Source organism: Gopherus flavomarginatus, chromosome 6, assembly GCF_025201925.1.
Source record: "Gopherus flavomarginatus isolate rGopFla2 chromosome 6, rGopFla2.mat.asm, whole genome shotgun sequence".
In the NCBI taxonomy this organism is placed as follows: Eukaryota; Metazoa; Chordata; order Testudines; family Testudinidae; genus Gopherus; species Gopherus flavomarginatus.
In genome coordinates this window covers 50,752,771-50,771,800 of record NC_066622.1, presented here as the reverse complement: position 1 = coordinate 50,771,800, position 19,030 = coordinate 50,752,771, and the positions used below count along the sequence as shown (strand labels likewise).

The 19,030-nt window shown below is 48.4% G+C and overlaps 1 protein-coding gene across 4 annotated transcripts in view; it reads right to left on the bottom strand.

Moving 5' to 3' along the window:
- The window catches only part of TRAIP (TRAF interacting protein), a 47,782-nt gene extending 31,306 nt beyond the window's left edge, over nt 1–16,476 (bottom strand). Inside the window, exons 1-5 of one of the 4 annotated variants that reach the window (XM_050958698.1) lie at nt 16,458–16,476; nt 14,984–15,144; nt 12,800–12,857; nt 11,357–11,440; nt 810–849 (exon numbers count right to left, since the gene is read on the bottom strand). In XM_050958698.1, the coding sequence (XP_050814655.1) occupies nt 810–849; nt 11,357–11,440; nt 12,800–12,857; nt 14,984–15,081 (280 nt within the window). In that variant the 5' untranslated portion in view covers nt 15,082–15,144; nt 16,458–16,476. Of the gene's footprint in view, nt 1–809; nt 850–11,356; nt 11,441–12,799; nt 12,858–14,983; nt 15,145–16,378; nt 16,400–16,457 lie in introns of those variants that run through there. The other 3 variants (XM_050958699.1, XM_050958700.1, XM_050958701.1) reach the window with 3 other exon arrangements.
- Between the last annotated feature and the right edge of the window lie 2,554 nt (nt 16,477–19,030).

The following is a 19,030-nucleotide window of genomic DNA, read 5'->3' as shown; positions in this document are numbered from 1 at the left end:
TCTTTAAAGCAATGAGAAAATAGAAATGCACACATCAAATTGTGCCTGCTCTTTTGGGGATGCAGCATTTCAGCAGCTGAATAAGTGCCAAAGTTCTCCCATTTCCGTTTGGGCCCCAATTATACGCCCTCTTCTGCCACTTTACACTTGAATAAATGAGCTACTAACATCTGGCTGTTGAATCTCCTGATAAACAGGCCTAACTCAATGAAACAATCTTTGCTTGCTGTTGATTCCCACCTGGAATAAGGGCTACACTGAGCCGTCAGTGGTATGTCAGCTAGGACAATCTTACAAGGGACATAATTACAGCACAGGGAGTGGGGATAGCTCAGAGGTTTGAGCACTGACCTGCTAAACCCAGGGTTGTGAGCTCAATCCTCAAGGGGGCCCATTTAGGGATCTGGGGCAAAAATCTGTCTGGGGATTGGTCCTGCTTTGAGCAGGGAGTTGGACTAGATGACCTCCTGAGGTCCCTTCCAACCCTGATATTCTATGATTCTGTGTCACATAAGTGCCCTAGCACTGAACAAAGTCTACAGGTCTCTACTCACTGGCCCAGCAAACTTAAGACTCACGATCCCCAGTTTGCTCTGTCCAACTGGTTTCAGAGAGGCAGACCCTACTTGTACTGTAGGCTCAGAGAGCACCCTCATATACTCAACTTTTCTGCTGCAAACTGACCTGAAAGCATCAGCACAAAACAAAACTGTAGCTTGAGAAAGCCCAGAGCCTGCCAATCCCATGTTCCTTCTCTCCACGCCCTTACTGCTGGGCAGAATACTCTTCTGTTTCCTTTCTGAACTTACCTTTCATGGAGAGCTGTGCTTTCACCTTGTCCAGTTCATTCTGAAATGCAACAAAAAGAATCGGATGAGGAGCAGCACCACCCAGTAACCTTCACCTAATCTTAGACGAAAGTTCTCTGATTCCTAAATGCTTTCTCCTGGTGAGTTACATGACCAGGTGCTGAGAGCAGAACAAAATAGTGAGGAATGCCCTTGTTATATGCAACATTCCCAAGTGCTACTGCAGGACACACGGGGAGCATCTCAAACTGGTAGTGCTTCAGTGGAAGAACAAGACTGCCATAGAGAACATCCCAGTCTTATCTTATGCTTGTGACTCTCTCTCGTTTCTCACGGTGTCAATCATTTTTACCGAATTGAACAACTCTGGAAGGCCTCTCAGGGAAAACATTTGAAGTCAGAGGAAGAATTTTCATAACATCTTAACTAAACAAGGCAATAAGGCAAGGATCTCACCAGACAGAACTAGATTGCCAATTATTTTTAACTAGAATTATGAGTTCAGTGGTTGAAGGGAATGAAATAGATGTAATGAAATTGGGCCACAGACACAGAACAATGGGTAGATTTGAACATGTCCAGCTAGACAGAAAATGAAGTGGGTGAGCAAGTGTCTAACAAAACCAAATTCACTGTTCATTCATATCAGCTTGGATATGGATGCTTATGTGAACTGACAATTGGCTTGCAGCACCATAAATAAAGGGCAACCATAAACTGATCAGTATCAAGTCAGGGGAGGTGGTGTCTGGCAAGTACCACAGAGATCCGGGGAAGATCACATCTTATTAAATACCTTCATTAGCAATCTGGAGAAAATAGCATGTTAATTAAATTAACAAATATTAAATTGGTAGATGCTGTAAACCCAGTGAGGATACAACAGGGACCTACAAAGGGGTTGGAAAAGTGGGCAGAGAATAATGAAGTGAAGCCAAAACATCTGGAGAAAAACCTTAAACATACTTAATGGGAAAAAGAAACCTAAAAAGCAGTAATACTGAGAGACCTGCAGGGGACAGCAGACAGCAAGCTGGACAGGAGTTGCAATATAACTAGACAGCAAGAAATGCCAACACAACACAGAAGCTGCATATGCAGAGGCATCCTGTCAGAGGTAATAGCCTCTCTCTCTCTCTACATGGTACCTGGAATATTGTGTTCAATTCTGTCATCTGTTTGCCAGAAAGATATCGACAAACAGAGGAATTCAGAGAACAGCAACAAAAATGATCAGGGAGCTGGAGGGATGACACTGACATTTGGCTAAGCGACAGCTATAGGACAGGGGAACAGAAGCCACAGGATTTACAGTTTATATCTATTTGAAAGGTGTAAACACCCTGGACGGAAAGAGGCTAGTTACTGTGAGGCACATGGCTATAATTAAGGGCTTGTCTGCACATGGAAATTGAGCAGATTTAACTACTGCAGAAGAGCTCCCCATGTGGATCCTATTTTGGAATAATTAGTGTGCTCAAACAGTGCACTAATTATTCCAGAATAAAGTGACTTATTCTAAAATAGAATGTCCACTTGGGGAACTATTCTGGTCAATTTCCCATAAAGACAAGACCTAAGAATAATGGGATAAAACTAGGAAAATTTAGGCTGGACAACAGGATAAGTGAGATATGTTCGTTGGGCTTTAGAATAGTCTCCAAAGGAAAAAGGAAACCCTGCCATCTTGGCTCCTCCTGCATTGACACAAAGACGAAACTGCGTAACCAAGTAGGCTTTTTCCATCACCCAGTACTGACTGTTTACGATTCTGTACGTGATAGTTGTACGCAGGGGTTCTCAAACTGGGAGTCAGGACCCCTCGGGGGGTCACAAGGTTATTACATGGGGGGTTGTGAGCTGTCAGCCTCCACCCCAAACCCTGATTTGCATCCAGCATTTATAATGGTGTTTAATATATATATATATATAAAAAAAAAGTGTTTTTAACATATACAGGGGGTTGCACTCAGAGGCTTGCTGTGTGAAAGGGGTCACCAGTACAAAAGTTTGAGAACTACCGGTCATACATATAAGCACTGCAAGTTAACCTGTCTCCAGAAGATCAACATTACATGTTTAAACTATTTTGAAAACACTGCAGGGCAACAGGAAGCATTCAATATGATAGTATTGCTCAGCTTCCCCGTCCCCTGTTAATATAAACAGTAAACTGAGTTTAATTTGCTTCACATTGTATGCAAATAGTTTAAACACTAAGACATGCAGTTCTCTTCTGGTACTAAAGTGCCCTGCTTCTTGCTAATTAGCCAAGATGCATGCTGGGCAACCGATGGCTTGCTCCTGTAGTTGCAAGATTTGTTCTGTATGGGCATTGCACATTAATCTCAAGTATCTGTGTCTAGGGCAGAAAGAGTGCTCTCACATCAATACCTAGAAGCACAGGAGCAAGCCTTCATTGAAGAATCAAGCAGGAAGAGAAAGCTAGGTGGAAAGAATGAGATCCCAGAAAGAGCTGCAAAAGTGTTTAAGAAACATGAAAGAGAAAAAACAAAGAGTCAGTGGCAAGAAAAATTTCTTTTCTAGAGAGATCCTTTTTCTAGCCAGCCCACAGTGAGTGCACCACTCATCTATTTAGCATGCATTCAAACCAGTTCTTGCAAGCATAAAGGCAGAATTTATCTGCTCCAAGTCACAGTTTTAGGTAGCTATGGGTAGACAGACATGTTTTATAGGATGTCTTCATCTCTTCTGCACATGCATTATAGCCCACAATATATATTAGTTGTTTCTGAAGATGACGCTGTTACCTATGTTAATGTCTTGCATTTTCCAACACCCCTCCCCACACACATATGAAACACACAGCAGTTGCCATGACGATGTTAATTATGGTAATCGCTGCACATGCTAATTTTAAACACAAGAGGGTATAAGAATCCCATTATACCAAGGTCAAGGCGATTTTCTTCTTTTTAAACAGTTGACTCAGACATGCGGAAGTAGGACTTTGCCAAAGCGAAAGGACTGACTTGAAGACAGAGCACCATAATATCTTGATTTAACTCTTCGCATTCAGAGTTTTCCAAAGCTAAACACCATACGCACACTTCTATCATCAAGAGATTTGTTTACATACATCCCTAATCAAAGCAGTTTTCCTGCAGTTACCAGTGTGTCAGTGTTACTCTTATGCTTTCTCTCTTAAAATGAGCATCAAGGTACAGATCTCCCTATGCTGCTTTGTTTAAAGGCATTTCTGGTCAATTTCAATGAGTTAAAAGTAGGTTGGCAATACCAGACCTGCTCCCATGTCAAATGTGGGTTTTTGAGGGAAAAAAAAATAAATCAGATGAGGTAGTCATACCATTTGATAATGCTCTTTCCATTCCACTATAATCTCAGGAGGATGTTAAATAGCTACTACAGTTAGACATTTTTAAAATCAGCAGGCACAGATAATTTGCATCCAAGAGTTTTGAAAGAGTTGGCTGAGGAGCTCACTGAACCGTTAATGTTGATTTTCAATAAGTCTCGGAACTCCAGGGAAATTCCAGAAGACTAGAAGAAAGCTAATGTGCCAATTTTTGAAAAAGGATAAATGGGATGGTCTGGGTAATTACATGCCTGTCGGTCTGACATTGTTCCCGGACAACATAACAGAGCAGCTGATAACGGGATTAAAGGAGGGAAGTATAATTAAATGCCAATCAACCTCAGTTTATGGAAAACAGATCTATCAAACTAACTTGATCTTTTTTTTGACGAGATTATAAATTTGGTTGACAAAGGTAACAGCATTGATAGAAACAACTTCTGTAAGGCATTTCACTTTGTATTGCATGACATTTTGATGAATTAGAACAGGGGTAGGCAACCTATAGCACGCGTACTGAAGGCGGCACTCGAGCTGATTTTCAGTGGCACTCACACTGCCTGGGTCCTGGCCGCTGGTCCGAGGGGCACTGCATTTTAAATTTAATTTTAAATGAAGCTTCTTAAATATTTTAAAAACCTTAGTTACTTTACATACAACAATAGTTTAGTTACATATTACAGACTTTTAGAAAGAGCGCTTCTAAAAATATTAGAATGTATTACTGGCACACGAAACCTTAAATTAGAATGAATAAATGAAGACTCGGCACACCACTTCCAAAAGGTTGCCGACCTCTAAACTAGAACATAAAATTAACATGGCACACAGTAAATGGATTAAAAACTGGTTAACTGATAGGTCTCCAAATGTAACTGTAAACAGGGAATTATCATCTAACAGGTGTGTTTCCAGTAGAGTCCTGCAGGGATTGGTTCTTGGCCCTATGTTATTTAACATTTTTATTAATGACCTAGAGGAAAATGTAAAATCCTCATTGAAAATGTTTGCAGATGACACAAAAATTGGGGGAGTGGTAAATAGTGATGAGGACAGATCATTGACACAGAGTGATCTGGATTGCTTGGTAAACAGTGCCTATTTTAATACGGCTAAATGTAATGTATACATCTAGGAACAAAGAATGCAGGCCATGCTCAAAGGATGGGGGACTATCTTGGGAAGCAGTGACTCTAAAAAAAAAAAAGATTTGGGGGTAATGGTGATAATCAGCTGAACATGAGCTCCCAGTACAACAGAGTGGTCAAAAGGGCTAACGTGATTTTTGGATGCATAAAACAGAAGACTCTCAAGTAGGAGCAGAGAGGTTAATTTATTTCTGTATTTGGCACTGGTGCAACTGCTGCTACGGTTCTGGTGTTCACAATTCAGGAAGGATACTGATAAACTGGAGAGGGCCCGGACAAGAGACATGAAAAGGATTAAAGGATTACAAAACCTGCCTTATATAAATGCAAGGAGCTCCATCTCTTTATCTTAACAAAGAAAAGATTAAGGACTAACTTGATCAGTCTAGCTGTACTTACACAGGGAACAAAAAGTTAATAATGGGCTCTTCAATCTAGTAGAGAAAGGTCTAACACGATACAATGGCTGGAAGTTGAAGCTCAACAGATTGACAGGAAATAAGGTGTAAATTTTTAATGGTGAAAATAACTAACCATTTCAACTATTTACCCAAGGCCATGGTGAAGTCAGTGAAAAGTTTTAAATCACGATTGGATGTTTTTCCTCAAAGATCTGCTCTAGGAATTATTCTGGGGAAGTTCTCTGGTCTCTGTGACATAGAAAGGCACGCTAGATGATCACAATGATCTTTTCTGACCTTGGAACCTATGAATCACTTCACCCTCATTTTTGGGTCTTGCACACAGTAACAGGGAAAAAATGCCTGAATATACATGGAAACTGTGACTCACTGTGACGAAGTAGGGGGGGTTTCTTGTTTTTTTCAATGGTTTGCACATTGAGGGGGTGGGATCAGTAACACCCAGGGAAACTGTGTTTAATGAGATGATGGGAGAGGGAGTTTGTTGTTATAGAGGACCAGCAACAGAACTTGGGACCCCATGCAATGGCCTGGAGAATTGATACCCCACAACTGATGACCTGGAGGCCCAGTTTGGGAGTCACAGCCAGTTCTGGCCAGTGGGAGGCTGCGAAGAGAGGACCCTGGTTACCTGACCAGCCAGTTCCAGCCAGAGAGGAAGAAAGGATGGCTGAGCGTTGAGGAGGCCCAGGCAACCCAGTTTACCTGGACAGAAGACAACGGACAGAGGCGGGGCTTGGAGGAGGTGATATCTGATGCCCAGCTCGAAAGCATGGGGGCTCGGGACTGGAGAGAGAGAGAGAGAGCAGACAGAGCCCACCTGGATGCAGGAGAGACTTGGATATACTGTGCTGAGGGAGGCCATGCCTGAGGGCCCTGAGAGTTTCCTATGCTACGTTCAGACACTCAACAAACTCTCCTGTTTTATGCTGGCTCAGAATCACTCCGATCTAGAGAGCAGGATTGCATTATTCCCTCTGGGAGTGGAGGTCCCGGGGGTCCAGAGTGAGTGGACTCCCTGTGGGGCCCACGGCGAGAGACAGGCATGCTAAGACTCAGAGAGGTGCAGTTCCAGGAGGCAGAGGGGCTTAACCCCTGAGAGTGGACCCCTGAGAAGGGCTGTCACACTGAAGGGAGTTCCCCCCAGGGACGGTATGGGGTCAAGAGTGGGCACAACCTGCGAATCCGTGGTAGCAGAGGATGGTTTGTGGATGCACCCTGTAGACTGCTGGCTCTGCAGTGTGTGGCTGCCAGTGATAAAACGAGGGAATTGAAGGAACCAGTGCGGAAAGGGCCTATAAGCAGTTCCGCAAGAGGGACCTGGCACGTCTGTGCAGGGAGAGAGGGCTGAGCGTGGGAAGCCTCACTAAAGAGCAGCTGATGGCTCAGCTTGTAGAGAATGAACAGTTTCAGAAACAGGCTCCAGACCCCAGTGGCGCTCCTGGGATGCCCAGAGAGCCAGGGAGCAGCCATGCGGGCAATCCATGTAGCAGTCGGGAGTCTATCAGACCTGACTTCCCAGTCGCACGGGGGGCCCCAGTCAGGTTTCGCCCTGGAGGAGCTGCCGAGGCTGGAACTGAAAACAAAGGAGCTGGAGGCGTGGAGGCTGGCGGACTGGGCAGAACAGCGAAAGCATGAGAAGTTGGAGGAGAGGTGGGCCAAGAGGGCCTGCCGTGGGGTAAGTGGGGAAGGGCCCCGAGACATCAGATTCCTGGGCTGGTTCAGTGCAAACTGAACCTTGGAAAGCCAGTAGGCAGTTGGTGGTTCCCCAGAGGTACTACCACAGACAGTTGTTCTTGGCCCACAATAGTCTCCTTGAAGGGCATCAGGGCATCAGCAGGGTGACCTGGTTGGGGAAGAAATACACTGTGGTGGTGGTAGATTTAGCTATGCGCTACCCCGAGTCGGTGGCCTTGTCCTCGATCGAGGCAGACGCACTGCTTACCATTTTCAATAGAGTGGGGTTCCCCAAGGAGGTCCTTACAGACCAGGGGTCCAATTTCATGTCAACCCTTCCCCAGTGCTTGAGAGAGAAGTGTGGGGTCTGACACACTGGGGCCTCGGCATATCACCCTCAGTCCCACAGGCTGGTGGTGAAGTTCAATGAGACCCTAAAAATGATGCTGAAAACCTTTCTGGAACAGCACCTGCAGAACTGGGACAAATATTTACCCCACCTGCTGTTCGCATACAGGGAAGTGCCCCAGGAATCCACAGGGAGGAGAGTGAGGGGACCCCTCGACTTGATGAGGGATGAGTAGGAGGGGAAGGCCTCTCCCGATGGAGACTCAGTGGAGGAGTTTGTACTGACCTTCTGGGAAAAACTCACAGAGCTCACGGGCTTGGCCAAGGGAAACCTAGCCAGGGCATAGAGGAAGCAGAAGGTCTGGTACGACCGCTCAGCACGTACCCACTCCTATGCTACCGGGGACAAGGTGATGATGCTTCTCATCCCTGTGAGGAAGAACAAGCTGCAAGCTGCCTGGGATGGCACCTTCAAGGTCATCAGACAGGTAAACGAGGTGAACTATGTAGTGGAACTGTCCAACAGAGCCACCAGGTATACCACATCAACATGATGAAGCCATACTGGGACAGGGAGAAGTTGGTGCTGGCTGTGTGTGGGCAGTGGGTGAAGGGAGAGGATCCCCTGGTGGGACTCCTCTCTGAGGCAGAGGCTGACCCCTCGCTGGAATTAATTCCCCTCTCAATCCAGCTAACCCCTGCCCAGCAAGCTGAGATCAGAGATGTGCTGCATTCATACTGGCAGCTGTTCTCCAACCGGCCTGGGCTCACTAACCTGGCTGTTCACTGGGTGGAGATGGGAAGCAACCTTCCCATCAGGTGTTCACCATTCAGGTTCACTGGGAAGACAGAGATTGGAGACATGCTGGTTTTAGGGGTGATCCAGACATTCTCCAGTCCCTGGCCTCTCCTGCGGTGCTGGTCCCCAAGGATGGATTGATCCGATAGCCCACACAGAACCAGAAGCTCAATGCTATAACCATGTCCAATGCCTAACCCATGCCTAGGACCGATAAGATCCTAGACATGTGGGGTGCCTGGTACCTCGCTACCATGGATCTCACCAAAGGCTACTGACAGGTGCCTTTGGACCCAGAGGCTAGGGTGAAGTCTGCCTTCACCATCCCAGCAGGGCTCTTTGAGTTACTGGTCCTGCTTTCTGCCTACTAGTCCTGCCTTCTGGCCTCAAAAGAGGCACCCGCCACCTTCCAGCACATGGTGGACCAGTTACTAAGGGGATGGAGGACTTTGCTCCAGCGTATATTGATGATATCTGCGTCTTTAGCCAGACCTAGGAAGAACGTGTGGTTCCAGGTGAAGAGGGTGCTGGGTAGCCTCCAGGATGCAAGACTGACCATAAAAGCTGGAAAGTGCCTGGCTGGGATTGCAGAGGTGTCATACTGGGCCACAAGGTGGGGAGTGGCCACCTGAAGCTGGAGCCGGCCAAAGTGGAAAAAAAATCAAGGATTAGCCCATTTCCCAGACTAAGAAGCAGGTCCAGGCTTTCATAGGGATGGCGGGGTACTACTGGAGGTTTGTGCCACACTTTAGCAACCTGGCAGTTCCCCTCATGGAGCTTTGTAGGAAGGGAAAGCTGGACAAGGTGGTCTGGACTGGGCAGTGCCAGAGGGCTCACTGTGTGTTAAACGGGGCATTCATCCAAAGCCTGGTGCTGGTAAACCCAGATTTTAACAAACCCTTCCCGGTGTTCATCAATGCCTCAGACCGGGCTGGGTGCTGTGCTGATGCAACTGATACTAAGGGGGAGAGACATCCCATTGTGTACCTGAGCAAGAAGTTGCTGCGCTGGGAGCAGCACTATGCGGCCATAGAGAAGGAATGCCTGGCCATGGTGTGAGCCCTTAAAAAGCTGCAGCCATATCTACTTGAGTGGCGCTTCACTGTGTACACTGACCATTCGCCTCTGACGTGGCTGCATCAAATGAAAGGGGCTAATGCCAAGCTCCTGAGATGGAGCCTGCTCCTCCAGGGTTATGACATGGAGTTGGTTCATGTGACGAGGAGTGCCAATGTTATAGCCGATGCTTTATCACAGGGCGGGGGCCCTTACCTTGAGTTGGGGGAAGGGTGGGGGGGTTTCTTGTCTTTTTTCAATGCCGAGGGGGTGGGATGCAGTTTCCCTGGGTGCTACTGGTTTAACAAAGTGATGGGAGAGGGAGTTTGTTGTTACAGAGGACCAGCAACAGAACTTGGGACCCCAGCCAATGTCCTGAAGAATGGATACCCCAGCAACTGGTCACCGGGAAGCTCAACTTGGGAGTCACAGACAGTTTTGGCCAGTGGGAGGACAATGGGCTGTGAAGAGAGGACCCTGGTGACCTGGCCAGCCGGTTCCAGACAGAAGGGAACAAAGGACGGCTGAAAAGAGGAGGCGGCCCAGGCGACCCTGGTTACCTGGACAGAAGAAAATGGACAGAGGTGGGGCTTGAGGGAGGTGATTTCAGATGCCCAGGTGGAAAGCACGGGGGCTCGGGACTGGAGAGAGAGAGCAGGCAGAGCCCACCTGGATGCAGGAGAGACTTAGAGGAAGGCCAGCCTGAGGGCCCTGAGAATTTCCTATGCTGTGTTCAGAAGCTCAATAAACCCTTCCATTTTACGCTGAGAGTCACCCTGGTCTAGAGAACAGGGTTGCATTATTCCCTCTGGGAGTGGAGGCCCAGGGGGTCACAGAATATCAGGGTTGGAAGGGACCTCAAGAGGTTATCTAGTCCAACCCCCTGCTTAAAGCAGGACTAATCCCTAGATAGATCTTGACCCCAGTTCCCTAAATGGCCCCCTCAAGGATTGAACTCACAACCCTGGGTTTAGCAGGCCAATGCTCAAACCACTGAGCTATCCCTCCCTGCCCCAAACTGCGTGTTTCTGCCTGGTCCAGAGTGAGTGGACTCTCTGAGGGGGCCCACAGTGAGAGACAGGCATGCTAAGGCTCAGAGAGGAGTGGTTCCAGGAGGCAGAGGGGCTTAACAACCAAGGGAGAGCAGACCTCAGAGAAGGGCTGTCACACTGACGGGGTCCCACCCCCCACAGGGACTATACATGGCCAAGAATGGGCATGACCTGTGAGTCTGACACTCACAGGGCTGTTAAACAGATAAAGTGAACAAATTGAGTGTACCTTTAATAGGCCCTTCCCCAAGAGGGTTAGAGGATCATCCTCCTATGCCCAGGTTCTCTAGGGTTTGCTGACTGGCTCAATAGAACTTGGGACTCCTTTCACCCTAGGCTGCAGGAAAGCTTTGTCTCCCAGCCTTCCCGACAATGAAGGAGCCTCAAGAACAAAAAGAGCTTGAACAGTTATAACATATGGGAAGGGCTTCAGGGAAGATAAGAAGTGAGGGGGAAGGAGCGAAGGGGTGGAGAGGGCTTCCTCATTTGAGAGAAAAGCAGGGACCATTGTGAAGTACCACGTGAAGGTGTTCTGCAGGAAGAGCTGAGCTGAGCTCAGTGGCAAGGACAGGGACAGAAAACAGAGAGGCAAACAGTAGAAAGAACAGCAACATCCAGCTTTCAATCCCAGGACTTTTTAGAGACCTCACCAGTGACTGAAAGAAGCTGTAGCTCCAGGCTGCTGTTAAGAGAACAGAGTCAGAATACCTGTATGCTTTCTGCATCCAGTGACGTCTGCTCCTCCAGGGCAACATCAAAGAACAGCTTATTGATGATGTGTCTTTTGCTGACCTAGATGAGACATGGAAAAGGATTGTGAAAATGCAGGAAGATCCTTTTCTGCTAGGCAGACAGCTACAATGGGAGAGAGTTACTGTCCCATCACAAGACAGTAACGTGTGGTATGGCTGATGAGAGTCAGTTCACACAGCTGGCATCTCTATGGTGAGATCCTGGATCTGTCACCCAAGCAACAAACTTGAGATTTACAGTCGTCACTCCAAGCATGATCCTGGAATTTTGACAGAAAGATTCAGGCATTTGAGTCAAAAGCAGCTTGTTCTCTGGCAGCTCAGGCCAGCAGCTGATGCTGAGCTCACCCAGTGTCAAATCCAAACACAGAAGTATGTGCTGCTCTCTATATGCCGAGGGTGCTGTAATTGAGTGCAGTAGCTCTCCCCACCTCCCCCATGCCGTTACAGCTTTGTGTTTTAAGTATTATATGCAGTCATGACATCAACTAATTGCATAGTTACTGCTACATAAGATGTTATTTTGCAAGAACTCCATGGTAACCCAGATATATAAGAGGTGGTGAAGAATACAGGGAATCAACAAGTCAGGGAAGAAACAAGGGCTAAGACCTTGAAAGGAAAGAAAAAGACAGGAGCACACCTATAGAATTAACATGCTGGCCGCAAACTGACGCCTCCGTGTAACTCAGCTCAGAGTATAGCCAATACCCCCAACCTTGACTATTACTGTAACATGAGGCACAAGAACCAGACTAACTTAAGAAATATGGTTTTGGGGTTCAGGCACCAGACTGGGACTCAGAAGAGCTGGGTTCAGTTCCTGGTTCTGCCCAGACTCCCTGGGTGACCTTGAGTGAGTCACTGAATCTCTATGCCTTGGTTCCTAATCTATAGAAGAGAAATGATCCTTCCTGTCTCCCACCCTCTGCCTTTTTTTCCTATTTAGGCTGAGTGCTCCAGAGCAGGGACTGTCTCTCATGATGTGTATGTGCAGTGTCCTGATCTCAGCTGGGGAAGCTAGATTATTTCCTAGCTCCCTCCACCCCTTTTCTTCTCCAGGAGGACAATTTAGTGCTAGTGAAGTTTTGCCACAGTAAAAGCCCTGAAGGCCCAGCAGTAGCAAAACATGCTTCCCCATGTGCCCCAATCTGGCCTGGAGAGGCTTAGAGGGAGGATTTCAGTCTCCATAGCCCATTCACTCCTTAGCCTCTCTGCTAGAGTGTAAGTAGTGACATCCAGCACAGTCTGATGGTGACTGAGAGGTGACAGCCAATCTCTGCATGACATCAACACCTCTGTGAGCCACCACTGTGCCCTCAGGCCTGAGCTCTGACAGTGTTGGTAGACAGCATTGGGATGTAGAAATACAGTGTTTTGCTCAGGATTAAGGATTTACCTGGATTCTACACTGCGGACAAGTCCGACTCGGTGCAGTATGAAACCACTGGATGAGACTGAGGGAGAAAGAAAAAAATATACAGTGAATTGTTACAATTTAAGATAATCTATTCTAAAGGTTGCCCAACCAAGGGCTACGTTGCTAACCTACCAGAAGGCAGAGGAATAAGTTGTATCAAATGGAGGATGTTTGGGGACATGCTTTAAGCTCTGCAGGAGAACAGCATGTGGAGGAGAATGTCCAGTCTCATGTTAGGAATTGGGTCTTCAGAGCACCTTAAGAATTATGTGATTATTGGCAGCAAAACAATTAGCTTAGCCAGTCAGATCCAAAGAGCACTGCTCCCCTCACCCCTCCTCTAAAGCCGTTACTGAGCAAAGCGAGCCCCAGATGTTCCTTTCATTGAAGTCAGTGACCATCCTCAGGGTGATTCATTTTGGCATGGATGAGTGCGCCCTGGTATACACATGTCCCCTCTGCCCCCCTCCCCCCACACACTCAGTTGATCCCATAGGAAGACCACATGCTTCCAGCTCAAATACACTTGCAAAGGAACTCCAGCAAAAATGTGGAATTGATTAGGATTGTTTCATCTTTAGCTTGTTCCTGCTGGAGCACATGGACAAGCACTTTCTGATGGAGAGGGCAAGGAAACCAAGACCACAGATGGGGAAGGGACAAGCATGAAGGGGGAGGGAGCAGCACTGCATCAGAGTTCAAGAGCATTGCAAGTTGCAGCCTCATTTCACTCTACCACATTCCTCCAGCAAAGGGAAAAATCAATGGAGGAAGCCCAAGAACTACACCCTTAGCCAGAAGAAGGGTCATTGTGACAAGGATGTTTAGGGGAGAGAGTAGGAATCATGGAAGACAGAGGGAAGAGAGAAAACACGAAAAGGTGGAAGGAAGAAATGAGACAAGAAAGCCTTGAACAGCAGAGGTGTTTTCTACAAGGGATGGAAGGTGCTAAGAGGAAAGAGGATATTCAGTTACCAGATATTTGTCTGGCAGTTAAGGGAAACTCAGATATAAGACTTCCCAGGGAGAACCAAATGAGCCAACAAGTGACACTAGGCCCTGGTACAGAATCTTACTTTGGGTCACCACAAAAAAAGCTCCTTTAATACATGGCTCAGTAGGGGAGAGCCTGTGGCATACAAACATATTTAATATGTTTGGCATTTCTCCATTTTAATGAAAAAGTGAGTTTAAAATTAACACCTAAGAATCAAGACTGGCAAAAAAAAGTATCTTGAAGTCTGTATATTGACGGGTCTAATCCCCATTTCCTTTAGTCTCAGAGTGCTAAAAGCACAGGACTAGGATTTGATTCCTATTCTCAAATCTGATACTGGTTTACTGTGAGCTTGGACAAGTTAACTTCTGCTCTGCCTCAGTTTCCTAAGCACTAAAATGGGGAGGTGAGATATCTACCCACCTCACAGTGGCATTGTGTGACTTTAATATTCAAAAAGCACTCAGAGAGCCTTCAATCAAAGATACCATGTTATGAAATACATTAAGACAAATTAAGTACTTTTAACTGCTTTTTTGAGTATAAGGCACTCACTCTGCCTAGCTCCAATCAGCACTAACTAGTCAAGAACAGTGCAGGATTATCCACATTGCTCAGTTTTGCATTGCATTGGCAGAACTGCACTCCCTTCCCCTACTACAGTCCTCAGCCCCATTACAACTCTGCCAATGCACTTCAAAGCTGATCTGCAGTCCCCCTGCAATTCTAGTGCTCCCAACACACAACTACACCAATGCAGCTCAATGCCAACCCACAGAACCTCCTGTTATTTTAGTTCTGCATCTCTCCAAAAGAGGAAAAGCACAACTGTTAGAAGCCTGCACTATAATGATGGCCAACTAACAATCTGTCAGCCCATCCCTTCAAAAACCAAGAAGGGTCAGCCAAGCACAAGGTACATGATTTTTAAATGTGTCTTCTTCCCTGTCCCCCTTGACTATAACATTTGCAAACAGCAGGATTAGAAAAGAGGAGGCTGAAGAGTTCAGAGACTGAAATGACAAGAGATTATCACAACAACAAAATGGAGATATATTTCCTCTGCTTCTCCAGAGATACTGACATCATCATAAGACATATCAACTCAGCAGTTAAAGGAGATGCATGTTTTTACCACTACCTGTCATGTATTCATGTTTACTCACCACTCCTGATGGAAGGTGTGCCCACAGTGGATAGCTGCCACATCCTTGTGATTGTCAAAGAAATCCGAGCAGATGGTACAGTGGGCCCGGATAGGCATCCTCTATGGTTCCGACATTCAGGAGGCTGCCACAGCACAACCAGGGAAGCACCTCTCCTTGGCCTATGCAAGGGGAGATGAACGCACCAGTCTCAGCGGGGGCTGTCTCCAGAACGAACACCAAACACAGCCTCACAAGTTTGGATCTTTGCCTGGCATGCTATACACAGGGCATAACCTGACATTTAGGATAGCATGGGGGACCCACTATGAGCTGCAGGCAGGCCAGAGAGAAAGTACAGAGGGCACTGTAGGTATAATACACAGGACACGCATGGCATGTTGCTATTCAGGGTACTCATGGCCAGGCATGGGTGGGGATGAAGAAGGTGTTGCACAGGTGTCAAACATATGGTCCCCTGGATGCATCCAGCGCACACTATGTGTTTGTGCCCAACCTGATACACCAGAGATGAGCAAACTACAACCCGCGGACCACATCCAGCCCACGGGACCATCCTGCCCGGCCCCTGGGCTCCTGACCCAGGAAGCTAGCTCCCCCGCAGCCTCAGCTCGCTCACTCTGCCACGGGCGTAATGTTCTGGACGGCGGGACTGTGAGCTCCTGGGGCAGCCTGACCCGGAACTCTGAGCTGTGTGGTGGAAGCAGCAGCATGGTGCAGCTGTAGCACCACCAGCAACATTGTAAGTGGGCAGGGAAGTTCAGGGTGGTGGTCAGGGAGCAAGAGTGTGTGTGGATAGGGAGTTGAATGGGGCAGGGGTCCTGGGGGGCAGTCGGGGGAGTGGTTGGATGGGGTAGCAGGGGGCAGTCAGGGGCAAGGGTTCCAGGGGCAGTTAGGGGACAGGGAGAAGCGGTGGTGAGATAGGGCAGGAGTCCCGGGGTTGGGGGGTGCAGATAGGAGGTGGGGGCCGGGCCACTATCCCCTCACCTAAGCGGCCCTCCATAAAGTTTCCAAAATCCGATGCAGCCCTCAGTCCAAAAAAACGTGCCCGCCCCTGTGATACACCCAGATGGGGCAGAATCTCGACTTTGTGCTGGTGGCTGTAGGTGGTGTTCCACGGGGAGCTATGTCCCCCACCGCCCCTAGTCTGCAGCCAGCCCGGAAGGGGAACGCTGGCTCCCAGCGCGAGCCGGGGTCCGATCCCAGCGTCCCTTCGGGGCCGCAGCAGGGAACGAGTCGGGGACTCGCGCCGAGCACAGGCTGGGCCTGCCTGGGACACGCGGGTTATAGGCGGCGGCCTCTCTAGGACAGGGCGCGGGGGAAACGGCGGGCAGCCCGAAGGGGAGGGCACTCGGGCCAGCTCCCGCCCGCGGCTCGCCGCTCTGCCCAGCCCGCCTCGGTGCGAGAGGGCCTCCGCCAGGGCCCGGGGGCTCGGCCCCGGAGCAGGAGCTCGGTGCGGTTTACAGCGCGTTACCTCTTCAAATTTGGTTCCTTCCGAGCCGGAACTGACAAACCCGGGAAAGGCGCGGGACCCGCCGCGCCGCGCTACATGGCGGAGGAGGGGGCGGGGCCGGCTTCCCAGAGTCTCTCCTGCGCCTGGCTCCAGCGGGCTCCCTGGGGCGGGGCTAACGGGAGCAGGGGCTCCTAGCACCGCCCCAGCCTGACGGCCGGAGCGGACAGCTGGGTGGCGGGCCGCGGCCCTCACACTCAGGGGCACAATATGTAAAGCGGGGCCTTTGTGCTCGTGGGGCGGGGCGGGGCATGTGGGTTAGTGCACGGTCTGCAGACTCAAGGGTAGGGCCTGGAGAATGACTCCTGGCGTGTTTCCTGTGAGGGGTTTGGATGCAGTCTCACCTTCCTTTAAACAATCCTGTTTCCAGCCCACCACATGGTGAGGAAAACCTGGCAAACGTGGCCTGAATGTCATTGACACTGCTGTGTGTTCCCAGGGCTGTAGAAAGCCCATCATAGTTCTGGGAGGTGGGAGCTGCCCCATCCATCTTTGTGGAAGTGTTAGATCTGAAGCCTAGTGATGGTGATATGGTTACCAACTCTAACTGTCCCACTGCCAATCGTTATAGCATATAATCATGTGCTCACAAGGACTCCACTGGCTTTGTGGGCACCTGAAATCCCAGCTGACTCTTATCAGAGGGGTAGCCGTATTAGACTGGATCTGTAAAAGCAGCAAAGAGTCCTGTGGCACCTTGTAGACTAATAGACATACTGGAGCATGAGCTTTCGTGGGTGAATACCCACGTCGTTGGATGCACCTAGTGGAAATTCCCATGGGCAGGTGTGCAAGCAAGAAGCAGGCTAGAGATAAAGTTAGTTCAATCAGGGAGGATGAGGCCCTCTTCTAGCAGTTGAGGTGTGAAAACCAAGGGAGGAGAAACTGCTTTTGTAGTTGACTAGCCATTCACAGTCTTTGTGACTCTTACTCACCCACCAAAATCTCCAGCTACCCCTGACACACCATCTAGCTCTCCTACATTTGTAATGATGTACCATTTGTTTAGCAGGTCCTAAATTGCTGACCTAATAGCCTAAAGCATCAGTCCTGCAGTTGGATCTGCCAGCATGGACCCCAGTTCATTGGCCACGGGTCTGCGCGAGTGGAGCGGATTGAAGGATCAGCGGCACAAGACAAAGAGGACAGGGATAGAACCCAAATAGCATGAGTTGTGCAGAGAGTAATGGACGTCTCAGCATGGGCTGTTGAGTGTGCTATTTTGTCTTCACTTTCATGAAGACAGCAAGGCAGAGAGAAAACAAAGTGCAATAGGCAGGGAGGTTGAGGTTGGTCATCCAGGCACAGCAAGGAGGCAAGCAGAATCCCAGACTGCGAACAGCAAAGACAGCGTTAGCGGACCTTACTGTGGGAGGGGGACCAGTGTGACAGGGGGCTCTAGGATGGGCTACCAAGGGAGGAAAGCAGGGAAGATGCTTGCAGGAGAGGGGATGCATTGGTGGGCAGAATGCTGGTGAAGCTGTTAGATCTGCATGCTAAATGCAATGTATCACGTGTATGGAGCCCGCTGAGACTACATTTGGCCCTGGTTAGCCTCAGGGGCTGAACTGAACCAGTATGGGCTGCTGCACACTCCTGCCATTTCTCTGGCTTCTCCAGCAATTACTGGGCATCTTCATTTTAATTCATCAAGTTTATGGCCTTTCTAGCTGGGAAGAAAAGCTTCCAATGTGACTTGGTGCAGAACTGGCTGCATGGGTCTGTTCTATGGGCTCTTACATCACTGTCATCTGTGGTGTCATTAAGTTTCAGAGTTAATGGTTTAATTACTTAACATTTTAGCAGGAACTTGAGTATGGTGAATGGAATATGCAGGAATCACGTCACCCAGTACTGGAATGCAGCCATCTTGGGTGGAACACAGCTGTTGTTGAACAGCACACAGCAAAACTATAAAACAGTGAGACAGGAAGAGCAGAATACCATGTCCCATTGAAACTCGGGGGGGGGAGGAGGGAAATTGAGGGAGGTAGAATGAAGCATAATTGGAACTTGGCCAGCACAGCCCTGTTTATATTCCTTCTTCCTGTGAACAGTGCCGTGGGATCTATAATGACCACAGATGATCAGGACTTTAGCTTTACATCTCTAACAGAGGTCACTTCAGTACCTAATAGAACCACATTCAGGCAGTGGGGCTTGGTAGGAACTCCCGCATTAGTTCCTGGGATTTTCTCAGAAGTCTTTCATCCATGTTCCAATCATACTCAAAACTGCTTAGCCAGGCAGAGCCCAGCCTTGGCTCAAAAGGCAGCAGACTATGAATGTGCCCTTACTTGAACCTGGCAGCCAGGTGGTGCCTGTGTGTGCTTTGTCCTCTGAAGAGCACATGTACAAATGGAGATGCTTACAGCCATGCTGCAGTGAATGGCAATCCCAGTAGGCCCGTGGGGAGTTATACTGGGCTTTGCATGGAGAAGAAGGATGGGGTCATGGGATTAGGAGAGCTTCAGAGATCGGCCTCCTTCATCTATGTGTCATCTCAACCATTTGCCCTGTGCAGAATCAGGCATTAC